This window comes from Myripristis murdjan, chromosome 6 (genome assembly GCF_902150065.1).
Source record: "Myripristis murdjan chromosome 6, fMyrMur1.1, whole genome shotgun sequence".
Taxonomy (NCBI): Eukaryota; Metazoa; Chordata; class Actinopteri; order Holocentriformes; family Holocentridae; genus Myripristis; species Myripristis murdjan.
In genome coordinates, this window is record NC_043985.1 from 33,275,095 (window position 1) to 33,294,251 (window position 19,157).

Here is a 19,157-nt window from a genome sequence, read left to right on the forward strand (position 1 = left end):
TGCAATGACAATAAAAATCTATCTATCTATATGACACTGTGGCATTTATTATTTTACTGAGAAATGAATGAGAAATATGCCTGTGACGCTTAAAAATATAATTTACGCGGACGGTGCTGCCCTGTGGTTGCCATGGCAGCGCGTCAACGCTCCAGGCTACCGGCAGGCTAACGTTAGCATGAGGGCTGCTTTCTGAGAAGACAAGTGAACTGAAAAGAAAAGAAAAGAAAAAGGAAAAGAAAAGAGAAGTGGTTGAAATGTCAGAAGAGGCAGAGCTTCACACATCAGACGGAAATGGAAACTCAGCCGGTGAGACTTTGGAAAACCTGAAAACATGAATTAACAGATATTTAAGCTAACGTTAGCTTAGCATCGAAACTTCAGGACCTGACGGGAGCTTAGCCAGGTCAACTCCACACCGAGTATCTAACCAACTAACTAACTAACTAACTAACTAACTGACAATACTGTAGCTGCAGGGCTGCAGTTGAGTCGGGGGATGAATTATTAGCTGTAAAGACTGGCTGGATTTGATGGATTTGATGGATGATGAGTCCTGAGTTTGTGTGCTGTGTTCGCTGCTGAACACTCACTGTCACTGAACCTGGCATAACGTCATGTGACTGTACACTGACTGTGACTGTACACTGACTGTGACTGTACACTAATGTCCGCCAAACACCGGAGCGGGTCCGTATAACGACGATCTGTTTACCTCGGAAATGTGATATAAAACATATAAAACGTATTTATCATGTTTAACAGTGTGTGTCAGACAGTGTGTGTCAGACAGTGTGTGTTAGACAGTGTGTGTTAGACAGTGTGTGTCAGACGGTGTGTGTCAGACAGTGCGGTCCTCTGGCAGAGCGGCTTGTAACGGTTATTTTTTTTTAAACGGGCGAAGTGACGTTGTGTGTGGTTACCATGGCAACGAGGACGCTCCTGCCTGGACACCAGGCTAACGCTGCAGGCAGATTACACAGACTATTAACAGACAGCAGATTAATTATCAATGAAACACAGATTCAAACAGGCAGAAATACCGCAGAGGTGTTGACACAGAGCCGGGAGGAGCAGCCAGGACCTGTAGTCCAGTAATTTTAGGCCAAAATTGGGGTCAACCTAGGACAAATTGCAAGAGAAGCAAACTCAACTGATTTTGTATCCTCAGTTTGTCCTGAGTGAGGGAAAAAAAAGTCCCAAGAAATCCCATTGGTGGAAAGTTTGGAAAATCACCTATTTATGACCACATATTACCAAAAAAGCCAGCCAGACAGACAGACAGACAGATAGATAGATAGATAGATAGATTTATCCCAAATATACCTCTCAACACTAAAAGCAGAGAGAAAAATTAAACACAACAAACAACAAAATAAAGTGGATCAACGCAAAGGATATAAGAGGAAAAGAAAAACGTGTGCATGCCCTCATAGTATCAGCCTGACTGATCTGTGTATTGTTATTAGTAATCAATACCACATATAGGCTACATTTATGTGTGTGTGTGTGTGTGTGTGTGTACGTTTATACAAATTTCAGTGTAAGGCAGCTCCATATAGCCTACACTGATGTATAATACAGGCGTACATATGAGTGATATTGTTTATTATATACATACCATATTTTGTACTATAGATCAGTGGGTCCACATATTACCAAAAAAACACTGTTTTTAACACACAGGGGAAAGGGGTTCAACATTTTACTTTCAGATATCACTATAAAAATTCACAAGTTGATTACACACACAAAGACAAGAAAAAAAGTCAATTACAAGTTCTTTGAATTATTCTGTTTACACATGCATATCACACATTATCTGATTTGATATGCGCTAATAAGGAATATAAGGAATAAATGCCAGAAGAGACATTTAAACAGTGAATTAAAAGGTTATTATATATATATAGTAACCTTGAATTAAAGGGTTACTATATAACAGTCAATTAAAAAGTTACTATATATATAGTAACCTTTTAATTCACTGTTTAAATGTCTCTTCTGGCATTTATTCCTTATATTCCTTATTAGCGCATATCAAATCAGATAATGTGTGATATGCATGTGTAACAGAATAATTCAAAGAACTTGTAATTGACTTTTTTTCTTGTCTTTGTGTGTGTAATCAACTTGTGAATTTTTATAGTGATATCTGAAAGTAAAATTTTGAACCCCTTTCCCCTGTGTGTTAAAAACAGTGTTTTTTTGGTAATATGTGGTCATAAATAGGTGATTTTCAAAACTTTCCACCAATGGGATTTCTTGGGACTTTTTTTCCCTCACTCAGGACAAACTGAGGATACAAAATCAGTTGAGTTTGCTTCTCTTGCAATTTGTCCTAGGTTTTTTCATAAAATGACTGGACTACTGGAAAACTCTGAAACCAGCCAGTGGTTTGGAAAGTGTTACTGGGAAACCTTTTGTTTATATCCCAACCCTCGTTGGCTCTGTTCCTCGTCAAATTAGAATCTACTTTGCTGTTTTCCGGCTTCAGTTTCCCCACAGGGATCACTCAGTTTCACCTTAGCACATCTTAACAAGAACAAGTATTTCAGGTAACATTTTATTGAGACAAATCTCAAAATCTCTGTGTTGTTAATGACACCATTTAAAAAACTGAATAAAAACTTTTAAAGCACAGCACCAAGCTGTCGTATTTCACAGAAAATGTCTTTTGTGCAGTGAAAAGTTTTAGAGAGAGAGAGAGAGAGAGAGAGAGAGAGAGATACCAGAGTTTCTGAGGTGACAAAAACGTTTAATTGGAGCTAGTGAAGTCTTAAATTTACACTTGCAGACTCTAAAAACAATCTCTCCTCAGTGAAAAAGCAGAATGCTTGTGTGTTATAGGTCACAGTTTATATTATTCAGCGATAGTTTTGTCTTGAAGTCGATCTTAAATGTTAAAAAGTGCCAACGTGAGCCTGCGTGACTCTGCAGGGCCGCAGGAGGCAGCAGGTCAGGCCGAGCTGAGCAACAACGAAGAGCAACACAGAGTGTCGCCTCAGGAAACAGAGCATGAAGATGATGATGGAAACGCAACCGTAACTGGTGAGTCATGAACACTGAACTGATGAAAACACACTTTCAGCTAAGAGACATCAGTCCACTAAACCCTGATCTGTCTGAGATCATTTACCCCCAAAACCTTCCAACCTGATGCTCCACACCAAACATCTGACTGACTCTTATGTGGTCAGTTTATTGGCTGTTCAATGTCATTGATCAGAAACACTGCAGTGCTGTAACAACATAGTAATACAATGATAACAGATAAAACCACAGAATGTAATGATAATTGTAAATATAAATGTATACATGTACACAAATGAATAAATGTAAAAATAATTATGAGTACAGCTGACTGAGGTCCCTCTGCACTGAACTAGCAACCGAGGCTTGTAAGCAAATGAGTTTTGGCAATTTCAGCGTCTCGGTTTAAAGTTAAAATGTAAATGTGGCAGAGTTAGCCAGCATTGAGTAATTTTCATCTGGAATCCCTGGTTAAGATAGATGGATGGACAGAGAGAGAGAGAAATCCCTTTATTGATCACCCCGAAGCAGCAGCAGCAGTAAACATCACAGCAAGAAATTACATCAAGGCAAGAAATTATTTTCCTTTGTCCCTATAGAGATAGTTTCTCCTCTATCCCTTATATCCATCCCATATGAGAAATGAAAACATAGCAAGATGTTAAAAGGCTGCACCCAAAAGAGCAAGTAAGAAATGTAGACAGTACTTTTACTTTTTTTGTTTTTTTGGTCAAGGAGATCATCAGCGCAGCCGTGTGCTGGGGCTGATCCAACCTCGCAAAGTGAAGCCATGCAGTTCCTTTGACCCCAAAAAAAGAAAAAGTAAAAGAAAAACTTTTTTCTCATACATTTGTGAGTTTTTTTCTTTTTCTTTTATGACTTTTAACTCAAAGAAATTCTGAGTTCCTTCTCACAAATTTGTGCCTTTATAGTCTCAGAATTTTTGAGGTTTTTGTTGGAATAAACCGCCCCTCCCCCGGCTCTGTAATTTTTTTTCTCCCCACGATAATCCTAATATGCCATTGTAAAAACACCAGGGCAAAACACCATGATAAAATAACACTTGCTAGGGGAAACTGAAGGGCAGTCAAAAGTGAGAGAGGAAAGATGGGCTGCGAGCCGCGCTGTGATCAGAAGCTGCTCAGGTCTCTGCTGTGAGCAGCAGGTCAAACGATGTGAGGCTTGAGAAGGCCGTGTGAGCACAGAGGCTGCCTTCGGCCTGTTGTCTGCAGGTGGCCTGGAGGAGGATCAGAGGAGCCTAATGCATCTGACCTCAGCTGACCCGGCCTCACACACACCTTCACCGCTGGCTCGTAGGTTTGACCTGGAACACTCTCATGTAAATAATTGGTGAAGCAATATTTCATATATATATAAATACACATCTGTGATCATTACAGTCGACTTAAATATGGCTCCAGTGGAAAATCACCAGTCACACTAGTTGCACTTGCAAATTCTCCCAGATGTCATTTTGTGTGGTTATTTTTAGAAGCTATGGTGTCGGCAAGTGTTTGCAAGTTGTTGTTCAAAGCTGTCTCCTGTCATCAGCCTTTAGGTATTCAGCATTTTGTTTAATTACTTAGGCATCAGTGAATCTGAAATGTCATTCTTGCTATTCATCCTATTTTGATGAATATGATGATGATGATGCGCAATAATGCGACTTTACATTAATATCCAGTATCCACAAAATGAAACTGATTGCCCCATCACAGCGCCACCAACAGGCCAAAAAGTCCCCAAACTTCAAGTAGCAATGTCTCCCACACCAGACAACTTGCATACAAGATAAATAAGTACTCGTGACGTGATGGAGGCGTTGTGACGTGGCAGAGGCATCGCGATGGCAGTCACCAGTAGATGGACCCTGTTAACCACTGCCAGGCCTTTAGTCCTCTGAAGGCCACACTTTCATAAACTGCATTTTTTGAAGGAGACAGCCCCTGAACTGGGATTGGGACTCCTCTTTTCTTCTCTTTCTTGTTCTCTCTCTCTCTCTCTCTCTCTCTCTCTCTCTCTCTCTCTCTGTCACACATACACACTCCTGTGCAGACCCGGGGGAGGTCCAGAATGTGGGGATGGAGATTGAGCGCCCAGCCCAGCGGAAGCTCTTCCTGGGTGGCTACAGGAACCGGCAGACGGGGACAGAGTACCACCATGCCGCCGTGCAGACTCTGCCCAGGAGGAGGCCAGACAGAGGCGTGGCCGTCGTCAGCCGAGACACTCAGGCAGGTGCTTAGAGAGGCTGTCCCGTATCCAGACGGTCAAAGGTTTGGTCCCCACAACGGCTGATGTGTCTTTTAATAACTGTGTGTCCTGAACCAGTACAACGTAGGAATGCAGGTTTAAGCCAGTATGTGGATTTGCAGATATATTGGCCTTTTATTAAAAAAATTATATTAGCCTGTCAGCCAATACCACCAACAAGTTTATACTTATTGTAGAATAAAAATTACAGGGTGGCTAATTACCTTGTCTGAAAATAACATTTTGATTTCTGCTGTTTTTCTTTGCAAGTCTCACAGAAGTGTGTACTTTTAAGCAGCGTTTACAACAAGGTTGTGCAATTTTTTGTTAAATTTTTTAAAATTCATATTTTCCTCATGAAGTGGAAGCTAGCTAATCAGAGCAGAGATCTAAAAGGTGACATGTTATCATGCTAAATACTGGAATAATAACACTGTTTTGTCTTGACAACAAAGCATGTTGCCATGACGATTGCTGTCTCTTTGCTCCACCCTCCGTCCTTCACACCAGCACAGAAATCTCAGCAGCTGGAAAAGTAATGGTTGAGTCACTGGTATTGAAAACACGCCTGCCACACACACACACACACACACACACTTTGTTCCCCCTGCTGTGTTGATGAGGTCTCTGTGTTGCTTGTTTGAGGCGTGGTGTGCATTGTAGCGCAGCTTCATCAGCGGTGTAATGAGACGACCCGTCACCCGGTTCAAAACGTGTCTTCATACATCAGAGCACAGCAGCTCTCATCTGCTCTCACCATCCTGCTGCTGTTTCTCTCTGCAGCTCCTCGTCCAGCATCTCTGAGCACTTCAGCATCACATGACTGTGTTCACAGCTCTGTGACCTCTGACCTTCCACCTCCTTATCATCACTTGCTTTGCTCACTTCACTTGCTATAAGTCAGAAGATAATAAATGCACCCACTGGGCATCTCCATTGTGGCTTCCTGAGTTGGACTGAGCTGTCACTGTGCTCAGGTTAGTGGTTGTTTAGGGTAGTGGTTTTCAAACTTTTTTCAGTAATGTTCCCCCTTTGAAAATTTTTTTCAGCCAAGTTCCCCCTGACCAGTACAAAAAAAATCTTCTCTGCTGAGGTCCAGTCCAGCTCCATCAGTGTGAACCAACAACCTGATGCTGAGCAGATTCTCTTGTTTGTGTTTCTGCTTCTTCTTCTCTTCTTCCTCCTTGTTTCCAGCTGTATCGCTGCTACGCTTCAACCACTGATCCACTTTCTGGATTTGTTTGGTCTCGTCTTCCCGCTCAGAGTGAACAAACGTCCTCGCTCCACGACCACAGCAGCAGAACAAACACACACATCTGACACTTAAGATAACATGTGATTTATCAAACTTAGATTTAGTTTTTTAATGAACTTATTACAGCATAGGCTAATTATTTTAAGAATTATGCATGACTGATATTTTTTAAATTACCATTTTTTAAAATTCTCACGTACCCCCTGCAATACTCAAATGTGCCAGTAGGGATTTTTGTACCCACATTTGAGAACCTCTGGGTTAGGGTGCCCTTAATTGAGCACTCACTAAAAATCATGATGTGCATGAATCTGCCATCTCCCTTGTAAGTCATAGGATAAAAGCAAATACTAATCATGTAAAATGTAAAATATTGTCCTGTCAGATACTTCAGGAGTTTAAAAGGTCACCGATAATTGAAGCCGTGGGCCTCGTCAATCTGTGTGGAAAGCTGTGAAATACAAAATGTTAGCCAGCAGTTTTCTTCAGTTCACAGCTTTCTGCATTCTGCTGCTCAGCTGAAAGAGGCTTTTCCAAGCCAGCAGGCTGTGTTTTCTGTCCACAGGTAGACCAAACCGTGACACTGCATTCTAGACTGCAGACCTTGCTGATATGTTTGAAGTTGGGCTGTCACGATATCAGATTTTCACTACATGAGTATTGTGGTCAAAAGAATTCCTGATAACAGTATTATCGTGCTATCTGTGGAAAATTAAAAAAAAAAAAAATAATAATAATCCTGTCAGTCGAGTTTGTTTTAAACTTTGTTTATTGTATGTTCTGTCTCTTTTTTTACGCTCAGAATACGAGTGCAGGGAGGAGGAGAGAAAGTCTGTAACCAGATCAGATGGGTCTGTTATTGACTACTTTCGGGAACACACACCAGACTTAAGACTCGGTAATTGGAGGCGGCGTGTCCAGTTGGGGATAAAAGCCGTGTCCCCATTTGGAAAAGGCTGCTGTTTGGAGTCAGTGGCTAAGGTTAGGATTGAGGTTAGGGTTAGGTATGTAGTTGTTATGGTTGGGGTTAGGGTAAGCCTTCAGGAAATGAATTTAAGTCTACATAATGTCCCCCAAAGTGAACATGTGTGTGTGCTGTGTGTGTGTATAAACAAACGTGTGTGTGCGGCCTGTGTGTGTGTGTGTGTGTGTGTGTGTGTGTGTGTGTGTGTGTGTGTGCTGTTGGGGAAGTAGAGTCAGCGAGAATGGATTGAAATGGAATTGACTTAAGAGGTGATGGATTATTTACATAATATACTCATATGCAAATTAGTAACATGATTTTTTAAAATATCAGGGCTAATGTCAGTATATCACAACGCCCATGCAGGTGACACCAGAGATGGTCTAATGTAGAGAGATGGCTCACTTTTGGTTTAAAGTGATATCTCTGATTCTGACATCTGGGAAATTTGATATGGGTCAATTCTGGAAGCTTGCTTTCCCACTGGACCCATGCTTGACTTAACTCCCGGGTTTTAATAGGTGTGTGCCATTTTTTGTTATTGACCCAGAACTGTTGGAGCAAGACTTTGGCTCGAGTAGTAAAGGGTGTGATGTACTCCAGTGGGTCATACTGTGAGGCCAATACCTTGTAAATGTTCCTTAGGGTAAGGGTGGAGTACAGGATGGGTCTATACCTGAAGCCTAAGGAATCTGAAGAGCAATGCCAGGTTAGCCCAAGAGCGCCCTCTCTTGGGTCAGCTTGATCCTGGTTTAGCCACAGTTCAGCACTATCAAAACGTGCCTCTGATGGTAGGTCCTCCACAACAGATTGAAAATTACTGGCCCATTGTCTAATTTAGCACTTTAGCAGGAGTTGTTTGGCTTTATCTGGGCATGAAAGTGACCGAAGACAGTTATCAACATAGAGTGACTGGAGAACAGCTTCCAGAACATCCTCATTCTGCTCATTCTGAGTCTGAACGTGCCTCTGTACTGCATATGTCGCACAGCATGGGCTACTTGTTCCAAATGGAAGCACTTGCCGTTCGTACACGTCTGGCTGCTCCTTGCGCTCTATGTTACACCACAGGAACCTGAGGAGAGGCCTGTCTTCGGGTAGTAGTCTAACCTGATGGAACATAGATTTTATGTCCCCACTTATGGCTACTTCATGCTGTCGGAATCTTAGGAACACTCCAATAAGGGAAAGACCGAGCGTAGGACCAAGGAGAAGCTGGTTATTTAGTACTTCGCCTTCATAGGGGAAAGAGCAGTTAAAGACAATACGATGTTTGGCATTATGCTCTACAAGATGATGAGCTATGTACCAAGATTCGGGGGATTGAGAAACCTCATCATTACTCAGTTTGGCTATATAACCTGCTTGAACCAGTTTATCTATCTCTTTATTGTATATTGTATATACAGCTAACTGTGGCTTCTTTTCTAGCTGCCTTTCAGCTCGACGGAGGAGGGGCATCACTGATTCTTTGGGTGCGTTAAGTTTGGGGGCATTTTTCGTTCACAGTAGAGGGGTTGCATAACGTTCAGTTCCATCCACCTTTACCCGAATTGTCTTCTTCTCTAGGAGTTCCATAACTTCTTTTTCCTGCTTTGACCGTGTGATCAATTTCTCATTTAGATAAGGGAGCGTATAAATCTGCCACAATTTTTCCACATTACACTTTAGCTCAGTATAAGAGTTGGTTGTCGAGGTGGACAGACACAGAGTTGTGTCCTGCGATCCAGGCAGGGATGTAGCCCCTTGGAGAGCTCAGCCAAGTCGAGTGTTTACAGCTGCCAGTGCCTTTCTTGGACCAGTCAAACAGGTTCAATTGGGGTTATGAGATGAGGGTTGTCAGTCCCGATGAGGATCTCAGGCTGCACATTTGAAAAAGTTTCTAGGGGTGCATCATGTAGGTGGCGGTATTGTTCTCGGAGTCTGTTAATGGGGTAAGACTGTAGATTTACCTTGTATGATTTCTGTCTCTTGTCGTATGGTGCGCAGGTCAAGGATCTCAGCCGCCCCATCTAGGCCAAGTGATTTGGCGGCTGAAGGGAGTAGGATGGTGCGCTCTGAGCCATCGTCTAGAACGGCATAAGTCTCGAGAGTATGGTTTTTATTACTTAGTTTGACTTTCACTACTTTAAGTAGCACTTTAGGGATGCATTTTGGGGCTCAAACAAAGGGAAACTAACTGGATACACCTCTCCTTAAATTACCTCCCCTGTTTAGCTCCTCCCAGTGCACAGCCAGGTGAAACACCCAGCCAGGTGAAACACCCAAACAGAGAAAACCAGCCTGAGATTCTTGAACAACGGGTTTGAGCGGCAACACAGAGCGGAAAAATAGTTTTTAAGGATGCATGATAATGCATGTTTGTTTTTGGTCTACTTTGAGCGCTCTCTTCACCCAGCTGGTTTCCAAAATGGCAGAACTGTTTTCTGGATTAGCACTGCCACTGTGTCACCCTGCAGGTTGACCATGGGACCGCAGCGCTACTGCCCGGTGACACAGTGGCAGTTTCAAAAATGAGTTCCACCATTGAAAAGAACAAAACAATGGATTTTTGTGCAAAAACATTAATACCATGTATATTTTAAAAATATTTTTTGGGCATTTCTGCTTTATTTGACAGAATACCACTTAATATTAATAATAAATATTAACACATTAACGTCACAATTTCAGGCTCCAGTTTTGAAGCCTGAAACTGCTATCTGAGCTTCATTATTTATAACTACAGCGGTGCACATGGATCATGTTAGTATGATGATGATGTTTTCTTAAATTAACTTGCAGAATAGCCTATAAGATTTAGTTATGTGATCATTGTACAGTCAACACACATCAGACTGGATGTTAAGTTTATTAGACCCATGTCACACAGTGTGGTTTCCATCAAGTGTACAAGGCTGCTGCAACATCACAGCCTGTAGGTGCCATTACAGAACAGCTGGCGGCTCTGTCTGCGGCCGCTGCTCGACAACCTGAGCAGGTAGGGCTCTCACGTCTCTCAAGGTCATGCTGAGAGGACACGCTGGCTGCTGCAGGGATCAAACCTGTAAACGTCTGCTTCTGAGTGAGTCTGGATAACACAGAGTTATTTGAATGACTCTAATAATACTGTGGATCAAAAGCTTTTCAAAGTCTTTGGCACATTATTTCTCTTGGCTTCGTTTCAACTTGGATCTTATATACTTGGAAGTGACACATTTAACTCACAATGGATGCCAATTCTGGGACCAAACAAAAGCCTAATATTATCTGCTTGTTTCAATGGCATTTCGCTCTCTGCGCCAAGTCTCTCTCTCTCTCTCTCTCTCTCTCTCTCTCTCTCTCTCTCCCTCTCTTATCTCTTCACTCACTGGCTGTGTTATTGGCGTCACATGCTGCAGGCGCTTTCCACAGCGGAGGCCGACAAAATGAATCGCATTAACAACAGAACAATACTAATCAAATAAAAACAGATTAGCTATCTGCAGTATTATTATTTATTCACTGCTGTTGCTCATTTCCCTTCATATATGACAGATAAAATGGCACACTGACTCTTCCTTTCTCTCTCACTCTCTCTCTTGTTCTGTGTGTGTGTGTGTGTGTGTGTGTGTGTGTCCATCAGACAGTGGAGGTGAAGTCTCAGGCCCAGGACTGTCCCATCAGCACCTCCACACAGACGGCTGTGATCGGCTGCTACATTTCCTGTCTTAATGACAAGCTGGTTGCCCCCGGCAACTACACCACCGCTGACCAGTATCATGACAGGAGGCTGAGAGCTGTAGGTGAACTCTGTGTGTGTGTGTGTGTGTGTGTGTGTGTGTGTGTGGCCATCTGTAGACCTGTTCATTTGGATATGACACACAGGTGCACATCGTAAGCTGTAGTTTTACAGTTCACATCCCTGCTTTCTTCAGAATCCCATTATTATTATCCAATTATTATTTTCTCTTATTTTTGTAATCATTCCAACAGTTTCATACTCTACACACACTGATATTTTTTCAATGGTTTCACAAACAAAGGTCACAAAGTGCTTCAGAGCTCTTGAATTTGACTGGATGCCAGTGCTGTGAGGCCAAAATACAAGTAGATGGGATATGAGAAGTGGTGGTGATAGTAGCAAGAGAACTTTGCTTTATCACAGTCTTGTAAATAGAACAGAAATATAAATAGACAGTTAAAGACAGACAAAAAAACACACCTCTAATAAATATTAAACTAAAATAATCCGTTAAAATCTATTAATCACAGAAACATCACACAGCACCAAACAAACCAAACAAAAAAGTACATACAGGCCTCAGTCACACACCTTTTCTTGCTAAAGAAAAAGCATAAATTGGAGCGAAGTTATGTATAGTTACACAAGATCACTTTGTGTTCTTGGATCTGGTGTATTACCTCTCCACATTTAAACTGGTAGATGCAGAGGTGTAGCTAAGGAGGAAAAATGATGTGAATATTATGAAGTTAATGAGGTAGAAAATGAAACTCACCACATTCTCCACTGCGCTCTGATTTATGATTTGCAGAGGAAAATGTCTGAAGATGTTAACAGATATGATGGGAATGGAGAATGGTGAAATGAACACCTTTTTGATAATGTTTTTGCAATTTCCATCAACATTTAAAGTGCACGAAATGAAGAAGTGTAAATAACATATGGTGATCTGACTGCATGCTTTTTCGTGCACAATCTGGCCTATTTCTGTCTTTATTTCAAGTGGTTGTGTAAAAACAAGTATCTGCAAGGGTGAGCGTGCAAGGGTATGAATTGATGAATTCAGTTATCTGTATCTATACAATATGTTGTCTATAAAATATGTCGTGAACTGCTCAGCCGCAGATCCGCCATGATCACTGCACACCTGCATCACACCTGGAAACAGTATGAATATGAGCACGTACAGTATGCAAATGACATAAAAACAGTGGATGTAACATATTGTTGTCACTTGAGTGAAATCCTTATGAGTACTTTTTTGTTGTAATTTTCCTGTTGTCCCTTCAGCTTGGACTGGATCTGGAAACAAAACGTTTTTTTTTTTAGTTCCTGCAACTGTCATTAGGAAATATCAGAATTTAATTAGGACAAACAGGCAAAGTCTATAGTGGCTCAGTTAGTTACCCCTCTCTCTCTGGTTTACACTGACAGTATAAAACTCATATAATCCAGCTTTCTCTATATATTTTTCTTTGCTGAGTCCTGCGATGATCGACTCTCCCCCATCCAGGTGATCCGGCTGCAGACGCATGTGCGGCGCTGGCTGGCCCAGAGGGCGGTGCAGCGGCTGAGGGACGAGCGGGAGCGGCGGCTGGCCTGGCTGGAGCGAGCAGAGAGGAGGAGGAGGGAGGAGAAGGAGGAGCAGCTGAGAGACGAGTGCCGCCGCTGGAGCAAACCTCAGAGTGCCGAGGACTTCACCCTGCTGTACCACGCCCTGGAGAGTAGGCACCTGTGTGTGTGTGTGTGTGTGTGTGTGTGTGTGCATTCCTGTATTTGCTACATAGTGAGGACAGGAATACATATTTGGGAAAGGGACATTTTTGGGAAGTGAGGACATCTTGGCTGGTCCTCAGAAATACAGAGGCAAATTCTGGCTTATTGTTTAAGGGAATATGCCGCTGTTTTTTTTTTGGTAAAATTCCCTTTTCCCGACTTCCCCAGACTGAGACCAGATGTTGGACATTTTCACCTCTTAACATCCAGTGGTTTGGATCCTATGGGTAGCATTTCCTGTTAGCTTAGCATAAAGACTTGAAGTCTATGGAAGTCGTTAGCCTGGCTCCATCAAAGTGAAAAAACCTAACCTGACCTAACGCTAACAGCAGCTCTGAAGCTGTCTGATTTACACAGTGGATCATGTGGGTTTGACATATTTGCCTTGGAATTTTTCTTAAAAATGAGAGTGGTTTGGGTTTGAGGAGAAGTTAGATACTGGAGCTGTAACTGATGAGGTGAAAATGGCACCAAACATCTTGTCTCAGTCTGGGAAGACAGAAAAAGGGGACTTTGCCCAACACGTTGCAGTACTCCTTTAAGGTTAGGATAAGAGTTTGGGTCGGGCATGCAGTGGTTAGGGTTAGGGAGAGGCTGTAAGGAGTGAATGGAAGTCAACATAATGTCCTCACAAAGATAGAGACACAAATGTGTGTGTGTGTGTGTGTCAGGGTGGAGGTGTGAGGAGCAGCCGAGTATTGACTCCTCCCTGTGTGGGGCGGAGAGGAAGGCAGCTCTGTGCGCGCTGCTGGAGCAGGAGACGCAGCTGATCGCCTCCATTGGACAGCATCGCATTGCTGCCCAGGACACCAACCACGACAAGGCGGTCAGCCGCTTGCTGGACAAGGTCAGAGGTCATGGCTGCCCCATCCACAGTGTCCTGACAGCCAAAACACATGCAGCTGGCTGTTTAGCAGGCAGGTTGAATAATTTCTGTTTCTGAATGACAACACATCAGCGTCACCTGTTTTTTGACCTGTTTTTACATGTAAACAACATGTTGTCAGCCCAACAGAAACATGTAAACAAACCAGCTGGCAGCACGCGAGTTTCATGTGTTTTTGTTGGAGTCTCAGCAGGATGTGACACGCCTGCTCATTACAGCTGAATGCTGACATTTTTATTTCCTTATCTTTAGTGTTCACCTCTTTGAATGTCTAAACATTGATGTTGTTATGGGCATTAGTAATAGTGGTAGTAAAGGTTTTAATAGTGGTAGCAGAAGAATGAACAGTACTCCCTTCGCCCAAAAACACTCTTGACCTTGAAGGTTAAAAACCTGAAAATTCATGTGACCTACATTCTTAGGGTCAAGATGACATGTTGTTTCAGGGTTACCTGTCACATTGATATATAATATTAAAATAACTTAATAATATGAATGCATTAGTAATATTACTGTTCCAGTAGTAACAGTAGTAGTACTACTACTAGTAATAATTGTTGTAACATAACTTAACAGCAGTAATTGCCGCAGTAGTAATAACAGTAGCAGTAGTAGTAGAAATTGCAGTACTAACAGCAGTAGTAGTGTTAGCATCAGAAGTAGTAGCATTAGCAGGACAGGTACTCTGTGTCGTGCTGTGCAGTAGTACAACAGAAGGATAAGCACTATCAGTAGCAGTCGTATTAGCAGTACCAGAAGCAGTAGTACCACCAGTAGCAGTAGCAGTAGTGCTAGCAGTATTAGTAACAACAGAAGCAGTAGTGTTTGTAGTAGCAGAAGCAGTATCAGTATTGGTAGTATCAGTACCATCAGTAGCAATGGTATTAGTAGTATCAGAAGCAGTGGTATCAGCAGGATCAGTATCAGTAGCATTTGCAGTAGTAGTAGTATTAGCAGTATCAATATTGGTAGTATCAGTATTATGAGTAGCAGTAACATTAGTAGTATCAGTATCAGTGGTATCAGCAGGATCAGTATCAGTGGTATTTGCAGTAGCAATAGCGGTAGTAACAGCAGTAGCAGTAGTATCAGCAGGATCAGTGTCAGTAGTATTTGCATTAGCAGTAGCAATACTATCAGCAGGATCACTGTCAGTAGTATTTGCAGTAGCAGTATCAGTAGTATCAGCAGGATCAGTGTCAGTAGTATTTGCAGTAGCAGTAGTATCAGCAGGATCAGTATTAGTGGTATCTGCAGTACTGGTGCTGTGTGTGGTGCTGTGTATGGTGCAGTGTGCGGCTCCTAAGCGGTGGACGGGTGCAGACGGCCGGGTGACAGAGATGGACACCCAGCAGACCATCAGGGCCAGAGAGCTCAGAGACCTGTACAGCCGAGTCAGCCTGTCCCCCTGCAGCCAGGAGGAGCGGCTCGACGTCCTGACCGCACTCAAACACATCGTCATGGTAACTCAAACACGCCGTCAAGGCCACATAGACCAGGGCTGTCACTTCTTGTTCGAACGTGATGAAAAGTAAGATGTTCAAACTGTAATTATGTATTGAGCAGCAGAGGAAGTCAGCAGACTGAGCTCCAGCAGGGGGCGCTGTTACTCCGTCCCTGTGGGAGCAAGCTGCACTGAACCACTAATGTGTGTTCAAACTGCTCTAATGAACAGCATGCTAGCACACACTCACTCAAAAAGGATTTCTTGAAAAAAGTGACAGCCCTAACACACACACACACACACACATATACACATACAGAGCTTTGTCTATTTATGGTTCCTGTTTAGCGGTTAAAGGTCCACAGCTGGCTCAGGCTCACATCACCTCTGTCTGTCGATCAGCTCGTTCAGTTAAAGCTGAAACGCCTCACAGCTCAGGGTTCGTCAGAGCAGGAAGTCACCGTGTTAAACGTGCTGATTACAGTTGTACAGTACTTTGTAAAAGTAATTTCCTTTTTTACATGACCCATAATGCAGCACTGTGTTTTTCACCCTCTTTGGACAGGAGCATGACTGCCAGCTGACCCGGGACATTGTGGAGTTGATTGACAGGGAGGCGGACCTCATGAGAATGGACGTGAAGGCGACCAGACTGGAGGGGCTGAGGAAGAGGATCTGCACGCTCTTCCTCCAGTACATCAAGACTCCCAGCTTTAACCCCGCGGTGGCCAAGCTGCTCAAGGTACAGACAGAGAGGCAGACATGTGGTGGAAGGATGCTGGTTCAAATCCCTTTCACCACTGACTTCTCCCCTCTGTCTTAGGTTCCCCAAAATTCCTCGGAGCTGAGGAGTTTCTTGTGCAGCGGCTGCGGGCGACACCGGCGGCCCGCTGACTTCAGCCCGCTGGCCGACGCCCACGTGGTCCGCCGCTGCCGTGCCTGCACCGAGCTGGAGAACATCACACGCCACCAGCACAACTTCTCCCGCTACAAGAACATCCTGAAGAGGCTGAGAGCCGACGAGCAGCAGTTCAACAAGGACGCTAAGATCCCCTTCCTGCTGCAGGTGACCTGCTGCATGCTGGGAAACTGACACAGGCCGTGTGTGTGTGTGTGTGTGTGTGTGTGTGTGTGTGTGTGTGTGTGTGAATGTGTGTGTGTGGGTGGGTCTGTGTTTGTCTACACGAGTGCTGTAGGAAGGTAGGATGTACTTCCTTTATGTATTCACATACACACACTTACACAAAGTATACAGTACAGGCCAAACGTTTGGACACACCTTCTCATTCAATGCGTTTTCTTTATTTTCATGACTATTTACATTGTAGATTCTAACTGAAGGAATCAAAACTATGAATGCACACATGTGGAGTTATGTACTTAACAAAAAAAGGTGAAATAACTGAAAACATGTTTTATATTCTAGTTTCTTCAAAATAGCCACCCTTTGCTCTGATTACTGCTTTGCACACTCTTGGCATTCTCTCGATGAGCTTCAAGAGGTAGTCACCTGAAATGGTTTTCACTTCACAGGTGTGCCTTATCAGGGTTAATTAGTGGAATTTCTTGCTTTATCAATGGGGTTGGGACCATCAGTTGTGTTGTGCAGAAGTCCAGTTAGCTCATCGAGAGAATGCCAAGAGTACCATAAAACATGTTTTCAGTTATTTCACCTTTTTTTGTTAAGTACATAACTCCACATGTGTTCATTCATAGTTTTGATTCCTTCAGTGAGAATCTACAATGTAAATAGTCATGAAAATAAAGAAAACACATTGAATGAGAAGGTGTGTCCAAACGTTTGGCCTGTACTGTACATATACTGTGTACATATATACAGTTACTGTTTGGAAAAAGGAGCTCAGTCACTTTTACTGCCAGGACATTTGAAATGAGACACTTTGGACTTTTACTGCAGGAGATTTTTACTGCATTACTTCTACTTCTACTGCAGTCAGATACCAGCAGAGGAACAGTACTTCTACTTCTACTGCAGTCACATACCAGCAGAGGAACAGTACTTCTACTAGAGGAGCAGTTTGTAGAGCTCTCTCCACCTGTGTTCTGTACCCAGATGAACTGAGCATACAGTCTGTGTGTCTCTCAGGAGCAGGACGTGCGCCACCTGGTGGACATGGTGTGGGGCTCCCGGTCGGCCCTGAACGGCTGCAGCGACCTGCACAGCCTGGTGTTTGTCCGCTGGGACCGCCGGAGCGACTGGAGCCCCTGGAACTGCATCCTGCTGTCCAAGGAGGAGACGCCGGTGCACCTGGAGGTGGAGGACGTCCACCAGGTCAGAGCAGACACTTCCTGTTCACACCTAAAACTTTATGAGACTTCAAGCCCCCGAGCTGCTAGAGTGTCCTTGAACAAGACACTAGCAAAACAGATGTGCATTACAGCTGACAAGATAAGGCCAGACAGCTGTTATCTGGCTGCCTCGGTAACTTTAATACAGTGAGTCACACTCAGGTCAACAAAATGAACCAATCCTGAAATAATTCACCACTGTGGGATGGCCCAAAACAGTTAAAAACAAGACCTGTTATTATAGTTTTGGCTTATTCATTTGTTTTAATTTTTATTTTGTTTTGAAGTTTTGTTTTCAGTTCACTTCAGTTTCAGTTTAGTTTCATTTTAGTTTTTAGTTTTTAGTTTATTAGTTTCAGTTTCCAGTTTGCTAGTTTGCTAGTTCATATGATGGAGTATTAAGGCCACTGTAGGGGAAAAACAATAATGGAGCCAGATGAGAGGAGGTAATATTCTGAGAAAAAAACGCCAAATTTCTGAGATTAAATTTGTAAATTTACACACAAAAAAAGAGAGAGAATTATATGTTTTTGGGCAAGGAGCTGCATGTTTTGACTCTGCGAGGTTGGATCAGCTTCACTCTGCAGACACTGCTGCCTGCTGTGTCTCAGGCCTGCAGCTGATCCCCTCAGCAGATTCTACTCTGACATGAGATTCAGGAACAAGGAGATCCTGCTGATCTGAGCCCAGAATCAGCAGATTGTTTTCTTCTGAATCGGCCCAAGTCACAGCAACGTCTCTTCAGAGTCCAGATGCTGAGGAGGAGGTTGGGGTTCTGGACTCAGACCAGCAGGATTTCCTTCAGACTGGATCCCACAGGAGGAGAAAAAAACACTTTACCACTTTAACCTCAGAAAATATCAGTTTTTTCTCATAAATTTTACAAATTGAATCTTGTCTTCCCTTAATCTTTTTTAACCTTTCTTTGACCAGAATACATCGTCATATGTTTTTTTCCCCTCAGGGATTAATAAAGCAAAGTAAAGTGAGTTTGTGTGTTTGTTTATGTGTTTATGTGTGTGTGTGTGTGTGTGTGTTTGTGTGTGCAGGCGTACGGCACGGTGTTTGTCAGCAGTGTGAAACACAAACACATTCTGGCCCAAAGGTACTTCAGCAAGATCCCCGCCCTGGCTGAGTATCTGGACAACATGGAGGCTCAGTCTGCCGCCCCGGGCAACCGTGTCGTCACCAAGCCTGTCACCACGGCGATAGGCAAGCATCCTGCCGGCCCCACATAGAGCTCAGCTCATTAAGTACGACCCTGATGGTACATCTCTTCTCTGTTTTCTGCCCCCGCCTGACTCTTTTCACTTTTTCTTTCTTCTCATTTCCCCTTTCTTTCTCTTTCTCTCTCTCTCTCTCTCTCTCTCTCTCACTCTCTCCTTCCTCTCTCTCTGTCTCTTCCACACGGGTCTGATGTGGTTATTTAAAACTAAAATAAATGTCACGATGGTTAAATGCGTTGATTCCATTTAAATTCATCGGTTTGGAACTGTGTTTGCTTTTATTTTTGAGGTGGGAAGTGGAACCTTTTGC

The 19,157-nt window shown here is 43.1% G+C and overlaps 1 protein-coding gene across 1 annotated transcript; it reads left to right on the plus strand.

The window, feature by feature from the left end:
• Positions 1-194: 194 nt before the first annotated feature.
• iqub (IQ motif and ubiquitin domain containing) lies at positions 195-19,009 on the plus strand. Its single transcript, XM_030053182.1, has 11 exons — positions 195-309; positions 2,941-3,051; positions 5,089-5,268; positions 11,107-11,262; positions 12,719-12,929; positions 13,653-13,828; positions 15,160-15,330; positions 15,877-16,053; positions 16,135-16,377; positions 17,419-17,604; positions 18,671-19,009. The coding sequence occupies exons 3-11, from the start codon at positions 5,107-5,109 to the stop codon at positions 18,857-18,859; spliced, it is 1,671 nt and encodes a 556-aa protein (XP_029909042.1). The 5' UTR covers positions 195-309; positions 2,941-3,051; positions 5,089-5,106; the 3' UTR covers positions 18,860-19,009.
• Positions 19,010-19,157: the final 148 nt, after the last annotated feature.

Excerpts from the sequence above, each read along its gene's own strand:
- iqub (XM_030053182.1), top strand. The coding sequence starts at position 5,107 with ATGTGGGGATGGAGATTGAGCGCCCAGCCCAGCGGAAGCTCTTCCTGG. Across the intron at positions 11,263-12,718 it reads ATGACAGGAGGCTGAGAGCT|GTGATCCGGCTGCAGACGCA; the intron begins GTAGGTGAACTC and ends TCCCCCATCCAG. Across the intron at positions 12,930-13,652 it reads GCTGTACCACGCCCTGGAGA|GGTGGAGGTGTGAGGAGCAG; the intron begins GTAGGCACCTGT and ends TGTGTGTGTCAG.